Genomic DNA, 12,446 nt, shown 5'->3' on the forward strand with positions numbered 1-12,446 from the left:
CTCGAGCTCAAATGCTTTGTCAGATACTGCAATAAATTATTGCCAAATTTCAATAGACTACTGTGCGAATTATTTTCCTTGAACTAATTTAATCATTTTTCTTTCTGGTACAAGTTTCTTTTCAATAAATAATCAGATACAGGGGATTTACTGGTACTGAGCCATCACTCGGTCTCGGCAGTTCTTCAGCATGTCCAAATATCCGATGCAATCCTGAATGTCCCCAGCGTTGAGCGAGCACTGAACGAATTGACCCATTTCGCCTTCGCAAGGAGTGGGCTGAGCTTGCTGCTCGCCGTAAGCTCCGCCAGCGGCGGCAGGGGCAGCAGCTGGGGCCCCCTGAGCTGGAGCAGCACCACCCTGGCTTCCACCGCCGAAGATAGCCTACAAACGAGTTTAACAAAGAGTTCATGTTGTCGCTTGCCGCTTCTCGAATATCAGCGACAATTTCTTACGTTAGAAAGACCGTGACCAACGACGGATCCAATAGCAACACCACCAGCCGTGGCTGCCATTTGTCCCATAAGACCAGGAGCCCGTGGAGCTAGAATAAGATACAACGCACTCTACGGAAAAGCATGCTAACCTGCAGCAGGTGCAGCTGCTGGAGGAGCAGGAGCAGCTCGAGGTGCGGCTGCTGGAGGAGCTCGAGATGGAGAACCTCCTCGGCCACCGAAACCACCGAATCCTCGACCTCCGCGACCCATATTCAAAAAGACAAAGTTCTAGGAGTAGATCTATGAATAAATGTATTTTGAACAAACTATCAAAACAGGTTAGTAATAATAAGTTATCAGTTTAATGAAATCAGGATGACAGAAAAAGAAATCAAAGAAATTCACTTGAATTGCACACTTCAGAATAGAGAATTTACTTCTTGAAGCTATTTGAGATTGTTGTCAGCTAGTGAAGGCGACCGTAGCCGTTTGATTCACAGGCTTCATTGGCTCAAGAAAGTTGAGTGAATCTCAGCTTCAAGCGGCACGCTGGTTGCTATTTAATTACAACCAGCAGGAATTATCCTCATCCGCCTCGGGAAGGGCCTCGTCGAGCTGAAGAATGTTCCATTATTGTCGTTTCTCTTGAGAAAAAATATTGTACCTGGGTTGAATCTACTGCTTCCTCCGCCAGCACCAGTCAACGGGTTGTATTCGCCTCGTTTAAAAGTGCTTCCACGTTGCTTGGCACCGGAAGTGCTCTTTTGCGCTCCAGAAGAAGAGGAATTGCCAGCCTTTGTAGCTTTCTCCTCCTCATATCGGGCAACTTCAGGGTTTGTCGGAGTTTTTCACGCTCAGCTTTCTCAGCGGCGATTTCGTCTTCTCGAGCTTTTCTTATAATCGCTTTCTAAGAAAAAATTAATCTCGATAAAATGAAGGATCACTACCTCATCGAATTCTTTTTGAAGCCGCTCAAGTCGGTTGAATCGTTCTTCTTCCATTCTGTTTACCGTGTCTGGATCTTTTTTGATGCGACCGTCTTCGATGGATCTTTGGAATCGCGCGATCTTCTCTTCTAGGTTCTTCCAGACGAAGCTGAAGATGACGAATCCGGCAACGATGTACCAGCCGTAAGCAGCGAAGAATCCGCTTATATTCCCAAAGGCTAGATGAGTGGAGGTTTTAGTTGATAATGAGAGGGATTATCTTACTTTGTGTGATTAATGGAACCCCCGGAGGAGCTGGGTTGACTTCTTCTCCACCAACTGGTGGCTCTGCTGGTGGTTCATCCATTTCTGAACCGATAGTTTTATACAATCAGGCTTTTTAACATGAATTCAACTAGTGGTTTTTAAGAGGCGACTCTCGGCAGGAATAATTAAAGCGGCGCAAGTGAGTTTCAAACGAAAAAAGAAGAAAGTAAAGACGATAGACTTTTTTTATGAAGCGGCGCGTGGGACAAGACCGAGAGCTTGGAGTGCGACCGTGGCTGCCGCAGCTTTGCCGGTCTTTTTGTTGAGCGAAGGTGTTGCTGGCTGGTACTCTGTATCGTACACGCGGACCTGAATAAATAAAAGAACTGGTCGGGGGAGCATGTGACTTACTTTGTATAAAAAGGAGCGATTATTCCCTGCGCTGGTATCCGTAACAAGAGTGAATTCTGGCTGACCCCATCGTCGTTTCGAGCAAACTTCCATAAGAGCGGATACAGGGTGCTTACCAGACAGATCTTTTACAATTCCACCAGCAAAACCCTAAAAATATCTGTAATTCAATCCTCCCCCTGATCTTTCAACCTTTCTGCCCATGAACGATTGTGACTCTTTGTTGTCTTCAGCTGCAGAAAGACCTTCTCTGTTGATCTTAAAGTCTAAGACCAGTGGTTCAGCGTTTCCTTGGGCATTTTTGCCCAAGCCCATGCCTTCCTGCCAGCCCATCTTTTCCAGCAGCTTTCGACCAAGTCCAGTGACTTTTCTTGCTACGTGGAATTGCTCCTGCTTTGCCCAGGCTGGATTTCCAGTGTTGAGCTCAGCCCATGACATCGGCATGATTTTGTTCTCTTCCGGAAGGTCGCTTCCTTTCCACTTAGAAAGAAGCTCCTGCGCTGCTGCCATTTGATTCTGAGCCTCTGTGTCTTCGGGATTTTCTTGAAGCTTGCGCATCGCATTAACCCGATCGGCGATGGCACTTTGAATATCGCCCATGTTCAGTTTTTTCTCTCCGTTTTGTTCGTCCACGGCCATTTCTTCGTTTTCATCACCGCCCACGTCGCCTTCTGTCCACTCACCAACACCGTCGTCTTCGTTGTAGTCGGTGATGACTTCTCGATGCTGGATACCGGCAGAGACGGGGAAGGATTTTGTTAATTGCGCCATGGAAGCATCAGCTGGGAGGGCAAGGGGATCGGTTTGCTTGGGCTTGAGGAAGATTGGTCTGAAACAAGGTTCAATAAAGTTCTTATGAATGATATGTTATCATCAAAAGAAATCACTAGATTCCATGTTGATATGAATTTTTATCTTGAACCCTGGCCTAAAAGTAAGCTGCTCCGGCGCTTTCTCTTCAACAGCGAACGGATGGTTCAACATATCATCTGGAATATCCTCACTAATTGGATCGTCCTTTCCGGACTGAATTCGCGCCGCTTTTGCAGTCAACTGCTCGATCGTCAAACCACCAGCTCTCATGGCAATAGACTCGTTTTTGTTCAAACCACCGTGAACATTGAGTGCGTTTTTCTTGGCGATCTCGAGGAGTTTCATTTTGTCCTCTTTTGTCAACCCGGTTCCGGCATATTTATCATCTTCGTCATCGTCCGAGTGTTTCTTTTCTTCGGGGTGCTCTCGATTAGAATAGAGATCTTGTGGCGGCGGGATGGTCTTCATTCCAGCGCTGCCGTATTCCTTGATGCCTTTGCGGCTCTTTCGGTCAGGAGAGCGCGAGCGAGATCGTCGACGATCACGATCAGAAGAACTCGAATCTCGTCGATAAGGACGTTCGGAACGAGTCGATCGAGAACCTGGAGAACGCGAGCGAGCTCTTGAATATGATCGGGAGCGCTCCTTGTCTCCATATCGAAAATCAGCGTGGACGGACCGGAATGATCGGACCGAGTCGGTCGATGGCGAGCGTCGCGAACGAGAGCTCGAGCGATCGTCTCTTCTGCGACTCGAGCTTCGGGAATCTCGGCTTCGGGATTCGGAGCGATCTCGGGAGTCTCTGTCCCGCCTTCGCTTCTTGTCCTTTGACTCTCGTTCTTTTTCTCGTTTTCGTTTGCGCTCCTTTTTCGCTTTCTTTGCTCGTTTCTTTTCCTCCTTCGCGCGCTTTCTGGAAAATACATGTAATGTAAGAACTCATCTTAGGGGAAGGCTTACCGTTCGCGCTTTTCTTCTCGTCTTTTCTTTCTGCGAAGCCTGTCTTTTTCATCAGTAGCTCGTTTATCATCAAGCACAGTATCAGCATCAGAAGATGAGCCAGAATCAGAGTCAGAGGAAGAACTTCGGTCAGAACCGGCCATAGACGCGCTAGAATAGAAAATTAGGGAGGATTTCTTGGAGTTACTCTTCCTTGATTTCAACCAGAAAAGAAGGGGCCTATTTTTACCTGTCAGGAAGATCGTCAATTTCATTCATAATTGCGTCGTTGTCTCCATTTCCTTCTCCGTTGTATTTGTCGCTCAAGTAAGAGACAAGTGCATCGTCAAGATCCGCCATGGCTCTTTATGAAAACAACAATTTTAAAAAGGGAAATCCAAATTTGAACGTTCTTTACGAAACATAAAATATTAAACGATAAATAATAATGAAGAAAGGGTTAATTTAGTAATTGAGAAGCTACTGATTTCCCACATTGACCTGGATCAAAATCGAGAAACCAGAAACAGGAGGATAGTCCAAAAAAGCATGAATTTTAATAAGAAAGCTTTTCAAAGATTCTCTTTTTTGGGAAAAAATCTTTGAAAAAGAAGTCTCATTGAAATTCATGAAAAAGGGGAGATGCCGACCAGAGCCAGCAGAAGGTGAAATGAGATTGAAAAACCACCTTCTGGTGACTTTGGTGACCAGAAATAAATTTGACCGTTTTTGTTTGGCTCAATTCAGTGGAACAATAAGGGTCTCCACTGAATTAGCGAAACTTTTCAAAAAAATAAATTTTAAAGAAATTGAATTTTGCGAAACAATAACGGTATCGCAAAATTAACTCTTTATCAGCAGCTTTCGACGAAGCAAGTTTTCTAGAGCAAAAAACCTTGAGTATGAATTTTTAGTAAAAGGATAAGAAATTTCTTTTGGTCAAGGTTTAACACTGAGATCTTGGAGAAGGGGAGACACATTTTTTTTTCAGAATCGTAGCTTCGTGAAAACAAGAGATTTTTTTCGAGCTTTTATTTACCGTTTTTTCTAGGTAGCTCCGATCACCGACCCAATCTAAAAATTTTAATCAATAATGATACAAAGATGTTGATACTTCATAAAAGCAAATAGTTTTTTAATTTTAATTTCTAAAAATAATGATTTTCGAATATATGGAGGGAAGTTGAGCGAAATATCTGTCATGAAGCATTTTAACAATTTAATTATTTGAATTTTTCTAGTTGTCTCTAGCGTGAGTTGATAGCGATCTTCATTTATTCGTAAATTTTCTTCGAATCTCTCAATTCTTCATTTTCTTTCTTGTTGAAAAAGTGGATGATCCGAAAAATTCGGCAGAGCCCGGGCCACGTCTCGCGGAGTTTGAAGTTGCTGATTGGCTGAGCCGCGCTGACGTAATCTAATCGATAGAGGAAACTCCTGGAAGAGCGCCGATTGTTCAACCCTTTTTTCAGAAAGGTTTTGATTTATCGACTTTTTCAGGCGAAAGAGAAAATCTGAATTTTCTCGATTTCTGAAAACCACAAATAGGTTTCTAAATTTTTAGTCCGTGTATTTTAATTTTCCTGTTTGATTGGTAAATATAGACTAAAATATTTAAAAAATTTCTTCAAACCTGCTTGTATGGAATTTCCACTCCATCAATTCTACCACCGATAGTCCACAATTTACTAATCACATTTTCTCTCAGCCTGAGGGCTCTCTTGATTGAAATCGAAGAAAAGAAGGGACGGCTGCTTGTATCCGGGAGATTGCGCAAAATGACCCAAACAAAGACGCAAAAAGGTGGTCATCTTCATCGAATATTCTTTTACAAATTTCTAGGGCAGAAAAGCGCGGGAAAGAAACACATTCAAATCAAAGCCTCGCTTCTTCCTCCCACCAGACGACGGTTTTCAAAAGAACAAGTTCACGAGCTGATACGAATTGCACAAGATGACTGTAAGGAATACACGTTGGAGAAGGCAAAGAAGAATGGTTTTTGTCTGGGAAGAAAATCGGCGATGAATGCGATCAGGAAGAAAAATGCGAAGGTTGTTTTGGTCGACACAGATTCGGGCTCCCATTTTTAACGCATTCACCTAAATTTTCGGCTTGTTTTATATCCTAAATTGTTTATCCTAATATCAGGAATCGTCTTTTTTTAAGTTTTCTTTATTGAATTTTTGAATTTAATCCGAGCCTAATTGAAGAAGTCCCAAAGTGCATCCAAGACGCATTAGCTGGATTCGCCAACATCATCGGAATCGATGGTTTATCCGCGAAACTGATCAAGTCAATGGGACAACACAAAGTCGAAAGAAAGAAGCGAAAATTCCGCCAAGTCAACTTTTTCACAATTCTAAAAAATCACCGTTTCAAATTGCCGGAGCTCGAAAATGAGTCTTCTTCTTTTTCTGTGAACATTGACGTTTATGATCCGTTGCTGAAAAAGAGTGAAAATGTTAAAAGTTCATGATCTCAAAAAATAATCAAAACTCTTTATTTTAAGAGAAAATCGTAAATTTGACTCATGTCGAATTCCGAATTCCGCGAAGTCTCAGAAGATCCCTTCGAAAATCCTCTTCGTAAATTCATCCGCTGGCTAAGGAGCGATGATTTTCGAGGCCTTTGTCTTTGCTTCGCGTTTTCTTCCTTTGTTTTGACGATCGCGATGATTTTTGAGGCAAATCTGGGAAAAGGTCCGATCAAGCAACACGGAGTCGTAGCCAGCTCGAATTCTGCTTGTTCGAAATTCGGAAGCGATCATTTGAAATTCACCAGGAATAGTTACGACGCTGCGATTTTGACGAGTTTGTGTCTTTTGGCGACGAATCCGGAGCAAGTTTCTCTCGGTGGCGGTGGAATGGCGTCCATGCTTTTCATCAACTCTTCTCGACCAACCGAATATCTTGATTTTACGGGAAGAGGAGAGGACAAGGCGATTCCTGGTTTTATGGCTGGCATGCTTTATCTGAAGGACCGGGTTGTCTTTTTGGTTGATCTATTCGAAGACTAGAATTGTCAGACCTCTGACCGGCAGGCTATCGAATCGCTTTAGGATGTGAACCGGTTTTCAGGATGAATGAAAATAATTTAAAATCAATGAAAAACATTTTCTAGTGAATAGAATTAAAAACAATTCATCAGAAAATCATTTTTCATTTTCTAAAGCTTAGAAACCAACCCTTTCAAGCAAAAATCAAACCGCAAAATGGCAAGCTACGATAACGGCTTCGACCGAATCCCATCCTTTGCTTATACTCATTCAAAACTGCCGATCATCGACACAAAACTAGAAGACCTCATCCTGAAGGCGATCGATTTCATTGAACGACCCCTCGACGATCCTGTCAAAATGCCCCTGAATCCATCTGCCAGTCTTCTCAAAAGTCTCAAACTTCTTTCGAAGAATCCCAGGAGTTTTTATGACAAGGGCGATTCTGACTTGGAAAAAGGAGATTTGTGGGCGACTTTGTCCAACAACGGGAACAACCAGAGCTATCACGCGCTTCTCGACTTCGACAAGAAGATCAGACCAGTCAATTCGATTCATTTGAATATCACGAATGGCAGGATTGAGGCTCATCCTGACTCAGCCAGGATTTTGTTTGCGCTTGGATTGATCGATAAAAGGGGTGACCCTCCGAATCCCTGGGCACCCTCCGAATCCCTGGGTTTTTGGGGAAAGTCCAGGGATTCGGAGGGTGATGTTCTAGAACACCCCTACAAGTGATCAAAAAACATCTTTTATTCATCATTTTTCAAAATATATCAAAAATTTAAGGGTTTTACAAGATAGCTTGAATGTCATGTTTGATTCAACACTAACCCTTAAAGGAGGAAATCGAATAGAAGCAAAAAGTAATTTTCCAACCGACATTTTTATCAGTATAATTATCAGACGATATTAATTACGATTTTGAGGCTTACATTTTAATGCATGCAAAATAATATTGCATTTACGCATGAAAATAAGTTCGCTAAAGATGTTTTGATTTCAACCCTAACGAATTATTAGAAAAACTTATCAATGAACCCGATGTAAAATAGCTAAAAGACATTTCTAGAACATTTTGGATTTGACCCTCCGAATCCCTGGATTTTCGATTTTGCCCAGGGATTGGGAGGGTACCCGGATAAAAGGTTAGTTCTGAGTCAGAACTTCTGACAATTCTAGTCAAATTTATTCCACTTTCTGATATCCAGAATTTATCCTCTTTTCAGTCCCTACAAACGATCAGATGCTATGTTTCCAACAACAGTAGCAAACGCCATGTTTCGCGCTTCAACAGTAGGCTACAACTACATCATGGAAAACATCACCCGCGCGATCAATGAAATCTACAAAGAAATTCTCTACGACGAGGAGAAAATTATGCAAGGAATGAAACCTCTCGCTTCGCCTTGGAAAAATCCCTACCACGCTGCTTTCGTTAATGGTACGAAGGAATTATTCCTGAAAAAATTATCTACACTTTTAGTGATTGGAGACGATGCGGAAGTGATTTCTCTAACCCTAACTGTCGGAACAAGAAAAAATGGAAATTGCCAGAACATCAACGGATTGATGATTTGCTTCTCTAGCTATGGAAAGCCGCTCGTTGCTGATTCTATTTTCCCTTCTCCGATTATTTTTAGACCAAACTGTGGCGTTTGTGGGCGGTATACTTCTCTTTCTGGTAAAAAAACTCTGAATTTCTCGCAACTAAATTTGTACAGGAACTCCTGATGCGATAGTCAATTCTGGATCTGAGCTTCTCAAGCACTCTGGCTTGTTTTTCGGCGAGTTCTCTGAGCGAGTCACAATCGGCAGCGCCGGAAAAGTCCTCGTTGAAGGGGGAATGCCGAAGCAATTTCCGGAAATGTTCGCGACGCTGAAAACGCATGGCGCCGTGCATTTGGAAACGATGCCTGATCATCGGCCGATCGGATTCGCCACTATTGCTGCGTGGGACAACGACTACATTCACGGCATTTCTGACAGACGTGTGGAAGATGCATGGCCGGCCTATGTCTTCTGATAAATTTCTTAATTTAACTTCAATGTTATTTCTTCATTTTGTTCTTCTTTCTGTTGCATGTCTTTCTTTCTTCAAAGTTCTTCAAAAACATTCTTCTACATCTCGTTACCACAAAAATACACTTGAAAAACGATGCATTTTTTTAATCTCCACCTTTCAGATAATGGAATGGTCCATCGTCATTTACCAGCTTATTATTTCCGCCCATGTCTTCATCGCGCCTTTCACAAAAGTAGAAGAGTCCTTTTATCTCCAAGCCGCGCATGATTTCATTTACGAAGACTCGATTGATTCTTTCGACCATCGAAAGTTTCCCGGCGTCGTTCCAAGAACAGCTGCGCCAATTTTCATTCTTTCCTCGATCATCCGCCCAATGAAGTTCTTTCTCGACAAGCCGTCAATGCAGATTCTACTGCGACTTCTCCTTGGCCTGTGTACCTCTTTTTCCCTTTCGAAAATCACCAAAATCATCCGAAAAAGGTCTCCTCCGCCGCTGCTTTTCTATTTCTCCTGACGACAGTTTCTCAACCGCACTTGATGTTTTACGCCTCTAGAACGCTACCGAACTCAATTTCGCTACCCATCGTTCTCTACGCATTTTCCTGCTGGCCACTTGGGAATGAGCTGGCCAAGTTCATCGCTCTTTCCGCTTTTTCTATTCTGACAATTCGATGCGAACTTGCTTTGCTCATGGGATCATTCTTGATAATGGGACTTTTGACAAGAGAAATTTCGATTGGACGACTCCTTGTTGTTGGCACTTTTTCAACGATTGTTTCTTTAGGTGCGAATCCTTTCGTTCTTCAATTTTTAATTCATTTTCTAGCTACCACAGTCCCTTTTGACTCATGGTTCTGGGGCGAGTGGATTTGGCCAGAAGGACAAGTCTTTATTTTCAACGCGATCGAAGGGAAAAGTTCTGCCTGGGGAGTGATGCCTTTCCTCTGGTACTTCAAATCTGCACTGCCAAGAGCTTGTCTCACGTCCCTTCTTTTCATCCCTTTTGGATTCCTCCAGCGACCTGGGCACTGTAACCGACTTTTGTTACCTTCGCTCTTTTTCATCTTCGCATATTCATTCAATCCTCACAAGGAGTTGCGCTTCATCTTTTACGTCTTTCCGCTGCTGAACATCACCTCCGCCTGTGGACTTGAATTCTTTCAAAGAAGAAAAGCGAGTGGAGGGTTTTTCTGGCGTCTTGTGTGGACTGGTGTATTCGGAACAATTGTTGTTAATTTTTGGGCACCACGCTTTTTGCCGCTATTTCTGCAATCAATTATCCAGGCGGACATGCCTTTGAAAAGCTGCACAACAATGTTCCTTGTCAATTCGACGTGAATGTTCATTTAACAAATTTAGCGCTTCAGTCTGGTAATTTTTCAAAATTACAAATATATCTCAATAAATTTTTACGTAGGTGTCTCCAGATTTGGCCAACTTTGCGAGAATTGGCAATATGACAAGTCGGAAGATTTATCAAACGAGGAAATTATGCGAAGAAATTTCACTCATCTAATAATGGAAAACAACGAGGAAACCGTCATGGCGTTTACTGAGAGCTACAGAAATATTGGCGTCGTTGCTCAATACAGTCACATACGAATAGGTAAGAATCGAATCTCTATCACGATTCAACGATTTTCTAGAGCCGCTGCCACCCGCAATACAGTTCAAAGAAGCACTAGTTATTCTTGAGAGAAGAGACTTTGTAGATCAAATACCTAAGGACCAAGTTTACGAAAATAATTGGATCCGCGAGGATCTCTAATTCCTTCAATCCTCTCAGCCCTTATTTCCATCTAGAATGTCGGATGATGACTCGCACACTGCCAGTAAAATACCTCCAGATGTTTTCAAAACGCCGAATTTCCACGACCCAGCTCTCCGAAAGTCCGAAGTCATAACCTGGCTCAATTACAAATGGCACAACAAAATGTACCCAGATTTTCAACCACCGATTCTTCCTCAAGCACAATCTTATCTAAACGATCCTATGGGACCGATAATGAGGTAGGAAAGCCTTGAAGACGACGAAGAATTATGATATTTAGATATTACATGACCGAGCATTGCGGGGTCAAAGCTGGTATCGCCGGAGGAATGGGATACTTGCTCGGTTGCGTGATGGGTCTCTTCCTTTACGGTGGACAGGCTGATATGAACATGGCAACTGGAACTGTGGGAGAACAGCCGAAGGGTTTGAGAGCCGAGTGGCGAATGATGAAGGGTGCAATGCATCGATCGGGCAAAAACTTTGGCCTCATTGGTGGCATGTTTGCTGGAACTGAATGCCTTCTTGGTACGCACATTTTATTTTTCAGACTTTGAATTTAACTTAGATGGCTATCGAGGATGGCATGACTGGACCTCATCCCCAACGACTGGGTTTATCGTCGGTGGAGTAATGGGACTACGAGTTGGAGTCAAACCTGGTCTTTATGGAGGACTAGGCTTTGCTGCGTTTTCTTATTTGATTGATAGATTCATGGGATTCCACTAAATAAATAATTTGTATATTCATATCTTTGTTTCAAATTCGCAGCGAGCATTCTTTTAGTAAAAAGAAGTGAAGCAGGATGTTTCTGGAGAGTTACTTCAAGTACATAATACATAAAAATTGTTTCTTCTGATTAGCTGTCTACTTTTGAGTCTCGTAAAAGTCTAATATGGCATATAATTACACTTATATGATAATTGAAAGAACGAAAAAACTGTCATTGCATCTACATAAAGCTACAGAAATATATCGAAGTCGTCAATAGACAGGCTTTTTGGAAAGGAATCTTTTGAAGAGTATAATTATATTCAGTGCTGTTAAGAGTCTAAATTTTAGAGGGTTGTTAGTGAAGGAAGTAAGTGAGAGCGCCCTTATTAGGCGCTATCACTACTGACCATAAATAGCTAGGTTAGCGAGAGATCTGGACTGACTAACTTATTATGATTTGAAATAAAATATATAAAGAAAGCTCTTTGTGAGCCCCTTTGTATACGTCTCGCGACCGCATCGACAGACAGTCATTCCATCAGCTATATTGGATCAGCAAGCAGGCTATCAGCTAGAGTAGAGATCAGACGACCTGGGACTACCTGCAGAGCAGCCACTTATCCAAATAACATTTGGTGACTTACGTTGGTAAAGAACAACGCGTACCTCGGAGGAACAGAGACACCTCGGCGGACAGATAGAGATTGACAACCTGTATCTTTGAGCCGCGCCGCTTAAATTACGATTGGAACTTGGACCAGTTCGACGGCTATTAGAGCCGTGCCGTATCAAAAATTTGGAGGAAGATAGTCCTATCAAAACTTCCTCGCGGTAAGAAGAGCCGCGCCGAAAACTGGGAGCGTCATCTCCGGCGGTTAAGAGAGCCGCACCGCATTTATCCAAGAATTTAATGAAACATCGCCCTTATTTTCTTCTCAACTAAAAAGAAAGTTTTTCACAAAGCAACGACAGGGACAAATGGACATTATTCGCCAGAGGATGGTTAATCCCGAAAAATACAGTAGGGTTCGCCCAAGAAGGTTCTTGTAGCCCCTGGCTCAGCGAAAATGAAACTAACTTTATCGTGAGAAGACAAAAGGACGATATCCCTGCTCAAGAATGCAGCGAAGAGTAAAAACTAATATAAGAA

General features: G+C 42.6%; 7 protein-coding genes across 7 annotated transcripts in view; 4 read left to right on the forward strand and 3 right to left on the reverse strand.

Moving 5' to 3' along the window:
• Positions 1–12,446, forward strand: part of LOC145702030 (GTPase-activating protein and VPS9 domain-containing protein 1-like) — a 93,101-nt gene that overhangs the window by 36,271 nt on the left and 44,384 nt on the right. The gene's annotated exons all lie outside the window — the stretch shown is intronic.
• Positions 147–734, reverse strand: LOC145705539 (uncharacterized). Its single transcript, XM_081783019.1, has 3 exons — positions 587–734; positions 456–544; positions 147–384 (listed from the first exon to the last, which is right to left on the reverse strand). The coding sequence occupies exons 1-3, from the start codon at positions 705–707 to the stop codon at positions 148–150; spliced, it is 447 nt and encodes a 148-aa protein (XP_081639145.1). The 5' UTR covers positions 708–734; the 3' UTR covers position 147.
• Positions 733–1,786, reverse strand: LOC145705538 (uncharacterized). Its single transcript, XM_081783018.1, has 4 exons — positions 1,649–1,786; positions 1,385–1,602; positions 1,102–1,344; positions 733–1,052 (listed from the first exon to the last, which is right to left on the reverse strand). Exons 1-3 carry the CDS (start codon positions 1,728–1,730, stop codon positions 1,138–1,140), a joined length of 507 nt encoding a protein of 168 aa, XP_081639144.1. The 5' UTR covers positions 1,731–1,786; the 3' UTR covers positions 733–1,052; positions 1,102–1,137.
• On the reverse strand, positions 1,860–4,848 carry LOC145705524 (protein SON-like). Its single transcript, XM_081783003.1, has 7 exons — positions 4,830–4,848; positions 4,041–4,154; positions 3,812–3,961; positions 2,970–3,764; positions 2,234–2,870; positions 2,042–2,191; positions 1,860–1,999 (listed from the first exon to the last, which is right to left on the reverse strand). The coding sequence occupies exons 2-7, from the start codon at positions 4,148–4,150 to the stop codon at positions 1,877–1,879; spliced, it is 1,965 nt and encodes a 654-aa protein (XP_081639129.1). The 5' UTR covers positions 4,151–4,154; positions 4,830–4,848; the 3' UTR covers positions 1,860–1,876.
• Positions 7,790–8,944, forward strand: LOC145702900 (uncharacterized). The gene is made up of 4 exons (XM_081780195.1): positions 7,790–7,933; positions 8,015–8,229; positions 8,272–8,469; positions 8,510–8,944. The coding sequence occupies exons 2-4, from the start codon at positions 8,037–8,039 to the stop codon at positions 8,809–8,811; spliced, it is 693 nt and encodes a 230-aa protein (XP_081636321.1). The 5' UTR covers positions 7,790–7,933; positions 8,015–8,036; the 3' UTR covers positions 8,812–8,944.
• On the forward strand, positions 8,975–10,588 carry LOC145702024 (dol-P-Man:Man(7)GlcNAc(2)-PP-Dol alpha-1,6-mannosyltransferase-like). Its single transcript, XM_081779235.1, is given in 6 exon segments — positions 8,975–9,043; positions 9,109–9,595; positions 9,638–10,045; positions 10,048–10,182; positions 10,229–10,417; positions 10,458–10,588. Coding segments are annotated over 6 exon segments (1,410 nt in total). The 3' UTR covers positions 10,580–10,588.
• Positions 10,616–11,311, forward strand: LOC145702025 (mitochondrial import inner membrane translocase subunit Tim22-like). Its single transcript, XM_081779236.1, has 3 exons — positions 10,616–10,821; positions 10,863–11,110; positions 11,151–11,311. The coding sequence occupies exons 1-3, from the start codon at positions 10,616–10,618 to the stop codon at positions 11,309–11,311; spliced, it is 615 nt and encodes a 204-aa protein (XP_081635362.1).

Source organism: Oikopleura dioica, chromosome PAR (genome assembly GCF_907165135.1).
Source record: "Oikopleura dioica chromosome PAR, OKI2018_I68_1.0, whole genome shotgun sequence".
Taxonomy (NCBI): Eukaryota; Metazoa; Chordata; class Appendicularia; order Copelata; family Oikopleuridae; genus Oikopleura; species Oikopleura dioica.

Excerpts from the sequence above, each read along its gene's own strand:
- LOC145702025 (XM_081779236.1), top strand. The coding sequence starts at position 10,616 with ATGTCGGATGATGACTCGCACACTGCCAGTAAAATACCTCCAGATGTT. Across the intron at positions 10,822-10,862 it reads CCTATGGGACCGATAATGAG|ATATTACATGACCGAGCATT; the intron begins GTAGGAAAGCCT and ends TATGATATTTAG. Across the intron at positions 11,111-11,150 it reads TGGAACTGAATGCCTTCTTG|ATGGCTATCGAGGATGGCAT; the intron begins GTACGCACATTT and ends AATTTAACTTAG.
- LOC145705524 (XM_081783003.1), bottom strand. The coding sequence starts at position 4,150 with ATGGCGGATCTTGACGATGCACTTGTCTCTTACTTGAGCGACAAATAC. Across the intron at positions 3,962-4,040 it reads ATTGACGATCTTCCTGACAG|CGCGTCTATGGCCGGTTCTG; the intron begins GTAAAAATAGGC and ends TTTCTATTCTAG. Across the intron at positions 2,871-2,969 it reads CCGGAGCAGCTTACTTTTAG|ACCAATCTTCCTCAAGCCCA; the intron begins GCCAGGGTTCAA and ends ACCTTGTTTCAG.
- LOC145705538 (XM_081783018.1), bottom strand. The coding sequence starts at position 1,730 with ATGGATGAACCACCAGCAGAGCCACCAGTTGGTGGAGAAGAAGTCAAC. Across the intron at positions 1,603-1,648 it reads GGTTCCATTAATCACACAAA|CCTTTGGGAATATAAGCGGA; the intron begins GTAAGATAATCC and ends CCACTCATCTAG. Across the intron at positions 1,345-1,384 it reads TTCAAAAAGAATTCGATGAG|AAAGCGATTATAAGAAAAGC; the intron begins GTAGTGATCCTT and ends ATTTTTTCTTAG.
- LOC145705539 (XM_081783019.1), bottom strand. The coding sequence starts at position 707 with ATGGGTCGCGGAGGTCGAGGATTCGGTGGTTTCGGTGGCCGAGGAGGT. Across the intron at positions 545-586 it reads AGCAGCTGCACCTGCTGCAG|CTCCACGGGCTCCTGGTCTT; the intron begins GTTAGCATGCTT and ends ATCTTATTCTAG. Across the intron at positions 385-455 it reads TTGGTCACGGTCTTTCTAAC|GCTATCTTCGGCGGTGGAAG; the intron begins GTAAGAAATTGT and ends ACTCGTTTGTAG.
- LOC145702900 (XM_081780195.1), top strand. The coding sequence starts at position 8,037 with ATGTTTCCAACAACAGTAGCAAACGCCATGTTTCGCGCTTCAACAGTA. Across the intron at positions 8,230-8,271 it reads CCACGCTGCTTTCGTTAATG|TGATTGGAGACGATGCGGAA; the intron begins GTACGAAGGAAT and ends CTACACTTTTAG. Across the intron at positions 8,470-8,509 it reads GCGGTATACTTCTCTTTCTG|GAACTCCTGATGCGATAGTC; the intron begins GTAAAAAAACTC and ends AAATTTGTACAG.